Source organism: Muscardinus avellanarius, assembly GCF_963383645.1.
Source record: "Muscardinus avellanarius genome assembly, chromosome: 15".
NCBI classification, from domain to species: domain Eukaryota; kingdom Metazoa; phylum Chordata; class Mammalia; order Rodentia; family Gliridae; genus Muscardinus; species Muscardinus avellanarius.
In genome coordinates this window covers 30,798,462-30,814,429 of record NC_137801.1, presented here as the reverse complement: position 1 = coordinate 30,814,429, position 15,968 = coordinate 30,798,462, and the positions used below count along the sequence as shown (strand labels likewise).

At 36.2% G+C, this 15,968-nt stretch overlaps 1 protein-coding gene across 1 annotated transcript in view; it reads left to right on the top strand.

The window, feature by feature from the left end:
- Nucleotides 1-460: 460 nt before the first annotated feature.
- HEATR5B (HEAT repeat containing 5B) overlaps nt 461-15,968 on the top strand; it is a gene marked incomplete at both ends in the record, with an annotated part of 101,753 nt that continues 86,245 nt past the window's right edge. Inside the window, 7 exons of the mRNA XM_080711065.1 lie at nt 461-586; nt 3,946-4,157; nt 4,960-5,068; nt 7,080-7,229; nt 11,072-11,243; nt 13,481-13,638; nt 14,388-14,637. Coding sequence (XP_080567191.1) covers nt 461-586; nt 3,946-4,157; nt 4,960-5,068; nt 7,080-7,229; nt 11,072-11,243; nt 13,481-13,638; nt 14,388-14,637 — 1,177 coding nt within the window. The remainder of the gene's footprint in view (nt 587-3,945; nt 4,158-4,959; nt 5,069-7,079; nt 7,230-11,071; nt 11,244-13,480; nt 13,639-14,387; nt 14,638-15,968) is intronic.

The window sequence follows — 15,968 nt, the reverse complement described above, 5'->3', positions numbered from 1 at the left end:
GGGTCTCGATGCGGGGCCGGGTGCAGCGGGCGAGGGCGGAGGTGCTGTGCACCGAGCCGTGGAGGAGGAGAAAGGATGGGTTGTAAGGCCCCCCGAGCGCTTGATACTGGTGCTTTAGTTTTTTACTTATAGAATAAGCTAGTCACCTATGATTGGCTAGGCATATTTCTTCTGCAATAATGCCTTTCTTTTTGCAGTGTTTGTTTTAACTTTCATTTCTCCCATTATTCATTTCTCCTCACCAAATACAGTTTCGTTTTGTTTGTATCTCTGTCCTTTCAAAGTCGGTAGCTGGCTCTGCCGCAAAGAAGCTCTGTTGTTGTTTTTTTCCCTAAATACAATAAGTAAAGACAGATTTTTCCTTCCTTAGTGGTTCCATTCATTAAGCTTTTAACATTAAAAAATCTTTACACGTATTTTTTAATCTATTAATTTAAGGTGTGAATTAAAACCTTCAATAATGGAGTTAGCCCACAGTTTATTGCTAAATGAAGAAGCTTTGGCTCAAATCACCGAAGCAAAGAGACCAGTTTTTATCTTTGAATGGTTGCGATTTCTTGATAAAGTCTTGGTTGCTGCCAACAAGGTATAGTATTGCTTTTTCCTCAATCATATTTACATAAAGAGATTAATAAAACAATATGCTTTGGAAAGTTGTGAGTCACTAATGAACCGAGAATGTAACACTAATGGGAACTTCTAGTCTGTTCTTTTCCTATTTTGTGGCAAAACTCAAACCTTGTTTAACTTCTGCTAATTGCATATTATATTACTTTACCTAATTACCTCAGTGTGACAAGACAAAACACAATTATGTGATTTTTATCACTTACAAGTTATCTTCAGCAACTGCAAATGGTCTCAGTGCTATCTAGCAATACCAGTATCTTCATTTACCTCTTTTTATCAGTTAATAATACTTATTTTTTCTTTGTGTCTTTTATTCTACATAGTTGCTTTGATTTCAGTTTAGTGTCCGTGTATTTTCTTTTCTTTGTTTAAAAGTAGATACCTGTCTCAGATGGTGATGATCTTGCTGAATTTTTCAAAAGAGCTATAAAAAAGTCTTCCGGGCATGGTGAATTTTGTTAACTGGATGTCGCCGTTGGCAAGTTCACTTCCAGACCTTACTATCCTAGGCTACTGGGCCGACCGTTTGCCAGAAAAGGGTTTTCTATTCTAGTGTCTGAATGGTATGTGGTTAGTTGTCTAGGCCCTAGGAATTGAGAAGACCAAGAGTTTCCATTTTTCAGTATGTAAACTGTCATTTAATTTTCATGTTTTCAGTACAGTTTCCTCAGCCCTCAACAGTCCCTGGGCTCCCCTAGACCAGAGATACAATATATTATCCTTTCCAGAAAATAAGCTCCTATCTTATTCTAGACTCGAGGAGAGAGATATAATAGCCTGACAGCTTTTTAGACAGATTCTCAACCATTTCCTCCATTTTTAGGTGCAACTTTACTCCCACCTCAGAAGTACCCAGGGTTTCAAAAATAAATAAATACAAGCAATGAGGGTAACTCTGTCATAAGTTGAATTTTTTCTTAGCTTTCTCTGTTTGAAAGACTTGACTTCCAAATTTTTTGCTGATTATTTTCCTATTTTTTTTTGCTATTATGGATTTATGCATGCCCGCTAGTATAGGTTTAATGGTGTTTCTAGGGCAGTTAATTCATGGATTTCCTTGTAATCTTTAATTAGAAATTTCTATTTTCTGTTGAACTCCCTGTAACTGGACATTTGTTGCCTCTTCTTTACTGAAAAAATTCATGTCCGGCCATCACAGATCTCAAGTTGCCCAAAACAATGGTCAGTATTCTTCTTATTTGACCTATTCTCCATCTTTTGACATAGCCGATCCTCCTTCCACCTTGAAACATTTAAATTTTTTTTATTTTTTTGTAAATTTATAAATTAACAAGTTTATAAAACACATCTAAATTATAACATATGGTAATATGAATATCTATGAATCTTCCACCCAAACAAAAAAATGCATCGTATTACTTTATGCACTTTGTGTAAAGTTCTTCCTTTGTTCCCTGACACCTTTTACATTTAGTTCTTTCCTCCTTACCAACTACTGCTTCTCATTCATTTTTGCTGGCTTTTTCTCAATGTGGGCATTGTTTCCCCCTATTTTTTCTTATTCTTTCAGTGATACCATATAATTTCACGCTGCTCTCTGTATGATAAGGACTTCCAGGTATCCAGCTATTACTCTACCTCCTTATCTAAGTTGCACCTCAGAGTTAACACAGCTAACCAAATTCTTCACTCCAAACTTCCCCTTTTTCCTGTGTTCTCCATCCAAGAAATGATCGTTTCAGAAGGATCATTTCATCCTGTTTGCTCAGGCCGTATACCTTACTTCATCAGCAAATTTTTACTTCTTTCTTTTTCTCAAACGTCACATAATATTCATCAGCAAATTTTATGGTTTTATCCATAAATATATCCAGAATTAATTTACTCCTTATCATCTACATATTGTCTTCAGTATCTTTCATGTGGATTATTGCAGCAGCTTTACTATTCACCTTGTTTCTTCCCATGTACTGTATAGAGAGTATTCTTAGCTCTGCTGTCAGACTGAGCCTGTTGAAAACATTTAGATTATAACCCTCTGCTTAAAACGGTTGCTTAAGATAAAATACAGAGTTCTTACAGTGGTGTATGACACTACACCACTATGGTCCCTTTGGACTTTCTTTCTGTGTGTCTGTGTGTCTGTCTGTGTGTGTCTGTCTCTTCCTCTCCTCTCCTCTCCTCTCCTCTCCTCTCCTCTCCTCTCCTCTCCTCTCCTCTCCTCTCCTCTCCTCTCCTCTCCTCTCCTCTCCTCTCCTCTCTCTCTCTCTCTCTCTCTCTCTCTCTCTCTCTCTCTCTCTCTCTCTCTCTTTCTCTTCCTCTCTGTTACTTTACTCCATCTACACTGGTCTTTTTGCTCTCCTCAGGTATGCTTTGCATACTTCAACCTCAAAGCCTTTGTACTTCACCAGGTGTGGGTGGTACACACTTGTTATCCCAGAGTTTAGGAGGCTGAGACAGGAGGATCGCGGTTCTCGGACAGCTTCAACTACTACTTAGTGAGGCCCTTTGCGACTCAATGAGACCCTCTTTTCAAAATAAAGAATAAAAAGTAGGGCTAGGGATATAGCTTGGAGATAGAATGCCCCTGTGTTCCATCCCCAGTACCGCAAAAAAAAAAAAAAAAAAAAAATTGTAATTCTTGTGTCTCTACCTGGAATATTCTTTCCCCTGATATTGGCATAGCTCATTCCTTTATTTTTCAGAGAGCCCTTTCTAAATAATCTGTATAAAACAGTAAACACACATATTATTTATTTGTTCATTTGGTAAATTCTATCCTTCCCCCTAGAATATAAACTTCATGAGAGCAGGGACTTTATATTGTTTACTCTTAAACCCAATGCCTAGAATAGTACATGGCATGCAGCAAGAGCACAGTATTTCTTAAATGAATGAGTTAATTTTTAGTATTGATTATTATGGGTAGATCTGGGTGTTATTTTCTGTTTCCTAGGTCTCATCAGAGTTTTTGTTTGTCTGTTTACTTTATTAATCTGGGTTACAGGGAAACTTCTCTGGGTTCTAAGACAGCAGTTGTCCATACATCAAGTATTTTATATCCTTTGATTATTGGTTTATTTCATAGTATGTTATTCTGGAAACTCTTTGTATTAGAGTAGTCACTTTTATTGGAGACTAGTTTTTTGGCATTGAAGGAAAATTAAGGAGACTTAATCCAGAAAAAAGCAGATCATTTCTTACTTCCTTTTCTTAAAAGTTTTCATTTATAGTTTATTAATGTAATACACATTTTAATTATTAGAGTACCTTAAATGTTAAACATTTTAAAATTTTGATTAAAAGATAACAAAAGTCATAAGAAAAAATGATGCTTTTTTTTTTAAATAACAGACTGATGTGAAGGAAAAACAGAAAAAACTTGTTGAACAATTAACTGGATTAATTAGTAGTTCACCTGGACCACCTACACGAAAATTACTAGCCAAAAATCTTGCTGCTCTTTATAGCATTGGAGATACTTTTACAGTTTTTCAAACACTTGATAAATGTAATGACATTATAAAAAATAAGGATGATACTGCAGCCTACTTACCAACAAAACTGTAAGTACTTTGTCGGGGATCACTGAATTTCATTTATTCTTGTAAGGAATGACTAACCATAAAGAGGCATTTTTCTGACAAAGAAAGCTCTAAGTTGATCTGGGGAAGGAGCTCTATTTCCACATATCCATCACCACTGTCTTACTCCTGCCTCAGGCTCAACTCATAGCTCTTCTCTTACTCTTGATGTGAGTGATGGTGAGGTTCCTTTCTGGCTGCTGGAGAGATAGGCTGTTACATTTGTCTAATACATAGCCAGATGTTTCATTAAAGCAATTTAGATTAAATTTCACAGGCTTACAAATAATACTGTACTATTATATGTTTTGTGAACAATACAAATGTATGAGATAAATTTCCTATTTCTGAAGGTTACATTTCTACTGGTATGATAAGATAGAGACATCAAATTTCTGAGTCATGACACATTAAATGATATAATCCTATTAAAATGAGAGATTGACATTGAGTTGTATATATCATGAAAGACAAAAGTGTTCATTGTAAGGTGACATGATTTGAAAAGTCTTCATAAAAGGAAAGCTTGGGTTCATCTTAAAGGATTAGTATGATTTAGTATGCACACATATACTTATTTTGTATTTTCTAACAGGAATATAATTTTCTTAACTATAACATTTGTTACAATTATGAAAGATAAAAGGATGTTTTAGTAAGTTGAGTACTAAGGATTATAGGCAAAAGGGTTTTAGGCAAATAAATACTGATTTCTGAAAATGAGCAAAGTATAATGTAACTTTATTACCAACTTTACGAGTGATTAATGGAAAGACTCTTACAGGGCTGCAGTGGCTTGTGTTGGAGCTTTTTATGAAAAAATGGGGAGAATGTTAGGCAGTGCATTTCCAGAAACAGTAAATAATCTTTTGAAGTCTCTGAAAAGTGCAGAGGTAAGTTTTACAACAAATATTATATGAATGTTTCACTTGTTGCAAAAGTTAGGTATCAGCTGAAAATATATTTGCTTTTTTCCTGTCATTATGATGCGCATATTGTTTAGACAGTAATTTCAGAGTATTACTTGCCTTTTATCTTAATGTATTACCTTTAAATTTACAGGGAAGGGAAAGTATATTTTTCCTTGACAAACAGTAGGTTTATCAGTTGATTTTTATTTAGCCCTGTTTTGGGATTAGCATTTTATTTTGTGTGTATGTGCCACACTTTAAAGGTATTAGTTTCCTATGGTTGCCATAATAAATTACCACGGACTGAGTGGCTTAAGATGACAGAAATGTACTGTCTCCCAGATCTGGAGTCTACAGTCTGAAGTCAGGTGTTGGCAGCACCATGATTTCTCTGAAGGCTCTAGGGAAGAATCCGTCTTTCCTTCCTAGCTTGTAGTCACAGCTGGAAACTTCTGGCCTTCCTTGTCTTATAGACACAGCTCTTTTATTGTGTACAAATTCTTCTCTTTTTATCAGAATACCAGTTATTGGATTAGCACACCCTAATCCAATACGACCTTGACTTTCTTTGATTTCATCTAGAAAGACCCTGTTATCAAGTAAAGTCACAAGTCGGGTACAGTGGTGCGTGTCTGTAATACCTGTTGTACTTGGGACACTGAGACAGGAGTATCCCAGATTTGTGTCCAGCCTCAGCAATGTAATGAGACCTAGTTTCACAATAAAATATAAAAAAAGGCCGGGGGTGTAGCTCAGAGGTAGAATGCCTCTAGGTTCAATACCCAATAGAAAAGGAAGGAAGGAAGGATAAAAGGAAGGAAGGAATTGAGGGAAGGAGGGAGGGAAGGAGGAAAGAAGAACATCACATTGACAAGTAGCAGAGTTTGTACCTTGAACTTATTTTTAAAGAGTTCAATCTATCATAGTTAATATGAAGTTGAAATATTTCTGTTTTATTATGTTGTCCATTTGGTGTTATTTCTATAAACTGCTTGCAATTTTAGATTAACTAAAATTAAACTAAGCCCAATACTTTTTTAGTCTCGTTCTGTTATCCAGGAAAACTAAAGTTTCTCAGACAATCACTCTTCTGGGAACTATTTCTCTATTATTAAACAAAAGCTAGTGGAAGATGTCTGCATATGAACAAGGATTATGATAAGTATACTATTAGGAATAAGAATAAACACTATAAGCTTATAGAAGTAAGTTTGAGTTAATCACAAGGAGATGAGGATTTGCCATTTTTCTGTGGCAAGTTTTTTACTACATTTTACTTCACCTTTTACATATTGAAAGTTTGAGCCCTTGAGATATGATACATTGAAGCCTTTGAATTTATCTTCATATTCTTATCATACTGCACTTTAGTGTGTCATTGAAACATTGTTCTATGTTTACTTGCAACAATTTCTTAGAAGATACGACCCCAGCATGGTGGCCCTTACCTGTAATCCCAGTACTTGAGAGGCTGAGACAGGAGGAGTGCAGGTTCGAAGCCAGCCTTGCCAATTTAGCCAGGCCCGCCACAACTTAGTGAGATCCTGTGTCAAAATAAAAAATAAAATTTTGGCTAACAAAAAGATACTGAGTTGAAGTTAATTATTCTTATCTTTCAGGTGCTTTCTAGCATACTTAATTTTTTTTCTTTTTGTGGCACTGGGGATGAAACCCAGGGGCATTCTACTTCCAGCTACACCCCGGCCTTATTCTTTATTCTTTATTTTGAAACAGGGTCTCACTGAGTTGCAAAGGGCCTCACTAAGTGGCTGAGGCTGTCCTTGAACCTGTCTCAGCCTCCCAGTTGCTGGGATTACAAGCGTGTACCACCATGCCTGGCTTAGAATACTTACTTTTATTTTACTTTTCATTACTTAACTGTATTTGGAGGTAAGATTATTAGGCCCCAGAGAATTGTTGTGTTTTGATGTGTTTTTATTTAATATGGAATTTGTTTTATAGTCTTAAAGCTTTGTTTTATGTACATATGTAGTCTCAAGGGAGAAGTGAAATCTTAATGAGTCTACAGAAAGTCCTAAATGGACTGGGTGGTGCAGCAGCTTCCTCTCATCGTGATATTTATAAGAATGCCAGGTCCCTCCTGACTGACAGATCCATGGCTGTCCGATGTGCAGTAGCCAAGGTCAGTACTAGAGTAGTTTATAATGCTGGTTTTTGTCCTGCTTACTCTTAAATAATCATTTTTTCTTTCAAAGTTTTTAATTATAATAGCATGTTTTTGTTCTCAAAAATTTGTTTCAGTTTTTAGAATTATATATAAATGGACTCATGTGGTACATATTTTTGTGTGTATATGTGTCCTGGCTTCTTTCTCAAAGCAGGTTATTTGAGATTCACCTATGCTGTTGCATGTATATTGTTCCTTTTTTTTTTTTTTTTTCTGCAGAGCTGGGGATTGAACCCAAGTGCATTCTACCTCCAAGCTACACCCTGCCCTATTTTAATCTTTTTTTTGAAACAGGGCCTCACTAAGTTGCAGAGGGCCTCACTAAGTAGCTGAGGCTGGCCTCAAACCTGTGATCCTCCTGTCTCAGCCTTCCAAGTACTGGGATTACAAGTGTGTCCCACCATGCCCAGCCTCATATCTTTTTATTGTTGAGTAATATTTCATTGTATGGACATACCACATCCATTTCTTTTTTCACCTGTTAAGAACATTTGAGCTGCTTCCAATTTTGCCTGTTATAAAAATTGCTGCTGTGAACATCTATATGCAATTTTTTTTTTTTTTTTGGTACTGGAGGCTGAACCCAGAGGCATTCTGAACACATTCCTAGCCCCACTAGCCCCGTTTTATTTTGAGACAGAGTCTCACTAAGTTGCTGAGGGTGGCCTGAAACCTACAATTCTCCTGTCTCAGCCTCCTAGTTACTGGGATGACAGGTGTGCATCATCATGCCTAGCCTTGCCAAACAAAATATTTTATCAGTTCTTTTGGGATAGTCTGTTATCCATTCTGTGTAGACAGTCCTATTGTCTATATATAAAGACCATTTTACTTTTTTTTTTTTTTTTGCAATACTGGGGATTGAACCCAGAGGCATTCTACCTCTGAGTTACACCTCCAGCCCTATTTTTAATTATTTTGAAACAGGTCTCGGTAAGTTGAGGAGGAAGGACCTCACTAAGTAGCTGAGGCTGGCTGTGAACTTGCCATCCTCCTGTCTCAGCCTCTCAAGTACCAGGATTACAAGTGTGTGCCACCACTCCTGGCTCTTTTATTTCTTGCCTAATTTCACTAGCCATACAGTATAGCGTTGAATGGAAAATATGAAAGTAAGCCGGGCATGGTGGCTCATGCTTGTAATCCTGGAATTCGGGAGGCAGGGACCGGAGGATCGCTGTTCAAGGACAGCCTCAGTTACTTAGTGAGGCCCTTCGCAACTCACTGAGACCCTGTTTAAAAAATATATATATTTAAAAGTAGGACTGACTGAGGTAGTATAGCTCAGAGGTAGAATGCCCCTGGTTCCATCCCTAGTACCGCAAAAAAAAAAAAAAAAAGAAAATATGAAAGTAGACATTAGACATTCGTGTTTTATTCTGGATCTTTATTTTATTTTATTTTGCTTTAGTAACCTGATTTATTCATTACACATAGGATAATATATCAAATTATAATACTGTATACCATAAATATGTACAGAAGTAGAAAGAGTAGATCTTAAACAATTATGAATATTTGACTGTTATTCCAGATCTTTAAGAGGAAAACATTTAGCTTTTCACCATTAAGCATGATGCTAACTGTAGGTATTTGTACATACCCTTTGTAGAGTTGAGGAAGTGCCCTTCTATGGCTAGCTTGGTAAGAGGTTTTATTGGAAATAAAGTTCACATTTTGTCAAGTACCTTTTATTTCAAATTTGGTTTCTTTATTGGTGTTCTCAAAGGTTTTACTTTAAGATAATTGTAAATTCATATGCATTTGTAAGAAATAATACAGAAAACATCATTAGTAGGGTGACATTTATGCATGTTTGTAACCCCAGCACTGGAGGGTGGCTGAGACGGATGGATCTAGGTTCAAAGGTTATCCTCAGCTTTGTACAGAGACCCTTTCTCCACTAGGAAGGAAAGAGGAAGGGAGGGTGGGAGGGAAGGAGGGAAGGACGGTAGTAAATAGTAGACTTATAAACCTTCACCAGATTCCCCAATGGTAAAATCATGCAGAAGTATAGTAGAGTGTAACAATCAGGATGTTGACATTGATATAATCCACTGATCTGATTTAGATTATCCCAGTTTTAGTTGTATCCTCCCAACTGCTTTTATTTTAATATTAAGATGATCATATGATTTTTCTTTTTTAGTTTGTTAAGGTGGCAAATTACATCGATTAGTTTTAGAATTTTAACCAGTCTCGCTTTTTTTTTTTTTTTTTTTGTGGGACTGAGGATGAAACCCAGGGACATTATACTTTCGAGCTATACCTCCAGCCCTATTTTTTATTTTTTATTTTTGAAACGGTCTCATTGAGTTGCAAAAGGTCTAACTAAGTAGTAGCTGAGGCTGGCTATGAACCCAGATCCTCCTGTTTCAGCCTCCCAAATGCTGGGATTATAAGCATGTGCCACCACGCCCAGCTTAGTCTTGCATTTTATATAAACCCCACTTGGCCTTGATGTGGTACCCTACTTGTATCTTGTACTAAAGTTACAAGCAGTTTTTTTTAAAACATTTTTGTATCCTTGTTCATAAAGAATATCGGTTTAAGTTTTCTTCTCTTGTAGTGTCTTTGTTAGGTTTCAGTATTAAGGTGAAACTGGCCTCATGAGAAGAATCAGTGCTCTTCAAATTTCTAAAGAATTTATAGAGAATTTGTAGTTTTTACTTAAACACTTTGTTGAATTCACCAGCATAGTCATTGGAACTAGAGGTTTCCTTGGGGGAAGATTGTGAACTACAAAGTGTGTGTGTGTGTGTGTGTGTGTGTGTGTGTGTGTGTGTTTTACTGGCGATAGAACCCAGGGGCAGTCTACCTCTGAGCTCCACTCCCAGCCCAATTTTTTTATTCTTTATTTTTAAACAGTCTCACTAAGTTATGGAGAGTCTCACAAGTTGCTGAGTCTGGCTGAGAACCTGTGATCCTCCGGTCTAAGCCTCCCAAGTACTAGAATTACAAGCGTACGCTATCACGCCTGGCTCAAGGTCAATTTTAATTAATTAATAATGTTCATTCATTCATTCATTCATTTTTTGCGGTACTGTGTATGAAACCAAGAGGCATTCTATCTCCAAACTACATCCTCAGCCTTATTTTTTATTCTTTATTTTCTTTACTCCATAGTCCTCCACTCTACCAGCTGAGCTATCAAAGGGTGCACTATTCTTTATTTTGAAATAGGGTCTTACTGAGTTGCAGAGGGCCTCACTAAGTAGATGAGGCTGGCCCCAACCTGTGATCTTCTCAGCCACCTCCCAAATGCTGGGATTACAAGTGTGCACTACCACGCCTGACTTTCAAAGTCAATTTTTTAAATTGGGCTTTTTAGCTTACCTATTTTTTCTTGAGTGAGTTGTCTGTTTTATCTAAGTTATCAAATTTATTGTCATAAAGTTGTTCATTTGTTTTTATTCTTTTCATATATGTTGAGTCTTTAGTGATTTTATCTTTCTTTTTCCTATTTTTTGTCATTTCTCTTTTTCCTGAATTGGACTGGCTAGAGATTTATCAAATTTATTAGTTTTCTCAAAGCAGCAGCTTTGGTTTCATTTCTGTTGTTTTTCAGTTCTCTAGCTTATTGATTTCCTGTCTTATCTATATTATTTCCTTTTTCTATTTTCTGTTGCTCCTTTCAGGATAACTTCTCTGCCTGATGGTTAGTGTCTTGAAAACTGTTGTTTCATATATTTGTCCAGGTTTTTGGTTATTTCTGGAGGGAGGATATATCTGGTTCTTGTTACTCCATCTCTTGATGTAGAAATTCTGGAATATAATTTTATTTTTGTTTTCAATTTCAGTGTTTACTAGAATTACAGAATGAAGCTGTCTTCATGTGGACTGCTGAGCTGGAAAATATAGCCACTCTTTGCTTTAAGGCTTTGGAAAATTCAAATTATGGGGTACGAGTGGCAGTCTCTAAACTCTTAGGAACAGTCATGGCTACAGCATTGATGCCAAAACAGGCAACAGGTATTGTTTGCTAACCCCTGATTTAGACTGGAACAGGTATAAGGGCCATGGAATGCTTCCATTTAAATTAATATCATATATGCAGGTCACTTTAAAGGATTTAAATTGTTAGGAATCTTTTATAAAATAAAAGGACCCAAAAGGCATTTTCTTTGATATAGTCAAGACTTTTTTTGGAACGATAACATACCAGATAATACCTAGCAATTTTTTTCAATATGTAAGCAAGTAAGATTTTTTAAATGTTTTTGTAAAGCTGGGCGTTGTGACACATTCTTATAATACCAGTACTTGGGAGGCTAAGTCAGGAGGATTGCAGGTTTAGTGACCAGCCTCAGCTACTTAGTGAACCCTTGTTTCAAAATAAAGAATAAAAAGTAGGGCTAGGAGTGTAACTCAGAGGTAGATTGCCCCTGGGTTCCATCCCCAGTACCACAAAAAAAGAAAGAAAGAAAGAAAGAAAGAAAGAAAGAAAGAAAGAAAGAAAGAAAGAAAGAAAGGAAAAGAAATTGGATTCTGACACTTTATATGCTGACGTCTCACTTTTAGTCTCTGATGTGTGAATTCCCTCTTTATACCACATTGATTTTTCAAGTGACTTCTGTTCCATAGAGCTGTCTCAGGAATATCTGTGAGTAGATGCGGAATCACCCCAGCTCTACTGGTGTCCCCATCCCTAACCGTCAATACAGTAAGCAGAGAGTCAGCTGTTACAGGTTCAGGCCTTAGCCTTCTATTTATTAGCTGTGAGACCCTATTTAATTTCTTCAAACTTTGGCTTCTTTATCTTTAATGTTCATTATTTTATTAGATGATTGATATAACATTTTTAAGTGCTAAGCATGTGACAGACACTGAATTAAGTGGTTTAAATTGCTTTATTTAATCTACACAAAAGCCCTGTGAATTAAAAGCATTATTGTTACTATCATTTTTTTCTTTTTCTGTACTGTTGATTAAACCCAGGGGCATTCTATCTCTGACCTAGACTCCTAAACCCTGTTTTATTTTTATTTTGAAACAGGTTTTCACTAGGTTGCCGAAGGCCTCATTAAATTGTTGAGGCTATCCTCAGACCTGTGATCCTCCTGTCTCAAATTTCCAACTCCTGGGATTTATAGGAATGAGCTATAAATCATAACACCTAGCATGTTACTGTAATTTTATAGTTAAGGAAGTTGAGACTCAGTTGTATAAAATTTGTGCTCTGTGCCAATATATGAATGTATTCCTTTGAATCTTACTCTGATGTGCAACTACAATGCACCAATACAATTTTAAAAATTAACAAAAAAACTTGTGTTCTAAAAAGTGTTCTATTATTAAGTATCAGAACTGAAATTCAAACCCAGGCAGTCAAATTCCAAAAGCTATATACTTAGCCATGAGTTTTATACTTCCTCTAAATAATTTTTTTGTGAGAATTAAGTTAGCTACTGTATGGGAAAGGACTTTATAAAAATATAAAGCTCTCTACCAGGGCTGGAAAGTCAGTTACACTCGCAACAACATTTTAGTTCAGTGGTGACTGCTGTATGTGTCTATCTCAGCTGGGAATGAGAACCAGGATCAGTGTGCTGTGTCCTTGTTATGTTGCTCATACTGAGTTTTTCACCATTATTTGTCTCTTTGACACAAATTGCTTTCTTTTCTACTTCTACTTTTTTAATATTTTTCACTTCTAAATTGAATTTAAGCTTATAAGTACATTGTAAATTCTAAGATTATATGACCCTATCCCCATAGTAGGAAAATATTCTTAAAAAATTACTTGGGGCTGGCTATGATGGTATACACTTGTTATCCCAGTATTTTGGAGGCTAAGACAGGAGGATTGCAAGTTCCAGGATAGCCACAGCAAGTTATGAGACTCTTATCAACCTAATGAGACCCTGTTTCAAAATAAAATTAAAAAATAGGGCATAGCTGGGCGTGGCGGCGCACACTTGTAATCCCAGCATTTGGGAGGCTGAGACCGGAGGATTGCAGTTCGCAGACAGCCTCAGCTACCTAGTGAGGCCCTCTGCAACTCAGTGAGACCCTGTTTCAAAATAAAGAATAAGAAATTGGGCAGGGGGTATAGCCTGGAGGTACTCAGGTACCCTGAGTTCAATATCCAGTACCTTACACAAAAAAATTACTGGATTTAAATATTAGAAATATGATTTAACTAATAGCAAAAAAAAAATCTGCTCCAGAAATATATTTTCTTATAAATTTACTTTTCTCTCCAAAAGTAATGCGTCAGAATGTGAAACGAGCAACATTTGATGAGGTCTTAGAACTCATGGCCACGGGATTTCTACGTGGAGGGTCAGGATTCTTGAAGAGTGGTGGAGAAATGTTAAAAGTGGGAGGATCTGTTAATCGAGAAGTGAGAGTTGGAGTTACACAGGTTTGTAGTATATATGTATAAAAGAATTCTGTTCAAATCACTTGTGAAATTTCAAGAGACTGTTACTAAATAATAGCACACAGATTTTTAAATATTGTCTTTTTTCAAAACGATTCCTTTATCAAATGAATGAATTACATTCAAATTCCAAATTGCATGTTTATATGGAAAGGTAAATACTTAATGATGTTTAAAGAAGTTCATGTCTATTGTATTTATACAAATACCTAAAATATTTTTCAATTTTTTCCCAGTGTCAGATATAAAATAATTTTATTTTATTGAAATTATATTCAGATGTTGGTAGTTTGTAGTAGCTCTTGTAGGTTGCTTGAAATGTTTAGAGTTTAATATTATTTAGTGATCTTTTCGCTAAAATATTGGTTTATGCTAAGCTATTTTTTCTTACAGAGAAAGAAAGTATACAGTAGCTCAAAGTCAGTGTTTATTTAGGATGTGAGCTTTTCTTATTACATCCTCTTACCCTCCTGTTCTCTGGGCTAAATTTAGCTTTCCTTCGCTCTCTCATCGCCCTCTCTTTATGGTCTTCGTAAATTATTATCTAAAGAATAGTTTTAGCCAAAAAAATCTTTACCCATAATTCTTATAGTAGAAGTTTTAAAGGAGATGAGGAATTTAAATTTTCTCTTTTAGTTTCAAATATTATTTGTTTATTATGCTGCCATTCATTACTTCTGTGGTTGCTTTTTTGTCCATTTCCCTGACGTTCTGTCTTGATGTGTTTATAGGCATATGTTGTGTTTGTCACAAGTTTGGGTGGTCAGTGGCTGGAGCGTAGCTTTGCTACATTCTTGTCCCACGTACTTGATCTAGTTTCCCATCCTCGGGCAACACAAACACACGTGGAGGCTGTGTACTCAAGACGATGCGTCTCTTTCATCCTAAGAGCCACTGTGGGCAGTTTGCTAGGTGAAAAAGCCCAGATCGCTGCTGCCAAAGAGATCTGCCAAGCGATTGGAAAACAAATGAAAGCAGTAGGTGAGGACTGATGCATACGTATGTTGTTCATAATTACTTCTTTTTTTATTTCTTTATATCTACTAATAGATTCAACTAGTTTACATCTTTCTGGATTGCAAAAATGGTCGTTTTTATTGAGCACTCTTATTTAATATTAAAACAACATATATAGTGAAATGTAGTTTTAAATATTGGGGTAGCATGTTTATAAAGTTAGGTTTTCTATTTTGTTTCTAATACCTATATGGATTTAGTAACTATTGGTATATAGGAGCACATTGGTTTCTTTTTCTTTTCTTTTTTTTTTTTTTTTTTTTTTTTTTTGCGGTACTGAGGATGGAACCCAGGGGCATTGTAACTCCGAGCTACACCCCCAGCCCTATTTTTTTAGTCTTTTTATTTTTTGAAACAGGGTCTCACTGAGTCACGAAGGGCCTAAGGAGCCAAGGCTATCTGTGAACCGCTATCTTCTGATCTCTGTCTCCTGGATGCTGGAATTACAAGCTTGCGCCACCACACCTGGCTGCCGGTTTCTATTTTCAAGGAATACTATGTTGTAGTTTTCTGCTTGAAGACTTGTGTGTTTTTTGGTTTGTTTGTTTGTTTTGTTTTGTTTTTGCGGCACTGGGGATGGAACCCAGGGGCATTCTATCTCTTGAGTTACATCCCAGCCCTATTTTTTATTCTTTATTTTGAAACAGTGTCTCACTAAGTTGAAGAGGACCTCACTAAGTAGCTGAGACTGTCCGCAAACCCTCATCCTCCTGTCTCAGCCTCCCAATTACTGGGATTACAAGTGTGTGCCACCACACCAGGCTTGGAGACTTGTTTCATAAACATATTTTTTATATTTTTCCCCTTATCTAATAGACTAATATGAAGATTTTGAGAGGGATAATTATAGATGGTTATTAGCTTCTTATATTATGAAACTTCAGTAATTCACAATTTTAAGAAATTTCTTCCTTCCATTTAAAAATATTTTAAAATTTTTCATTAACAACGTTTATATATTTACTGGGTACAGTGTGCTTTTATTTATTTTTTTGAGGTACTGGCGACTGAACTCAGTGCTTCATGTATGTTAGGCAAGCACTCTACCTATGAGCTACATCCTCAGCCCTTTTCTAAAAAAAAATTGAGACAGGATATTACTAAGTTACCCAGTCTTCCTGCCTCCTGAGTAGCTGGAATTATAGGCCTTTATACCACTGTGTCTGGCTCAATATGACATTTAATACGTGTATAGAATGTTTACTGATGAAATCAGGGTAAATGGCATATTCATCACCCCAAACATGGATCATTTGTTTGTGCTGGGAATATTCAATATACTCTCTCCTCACGGT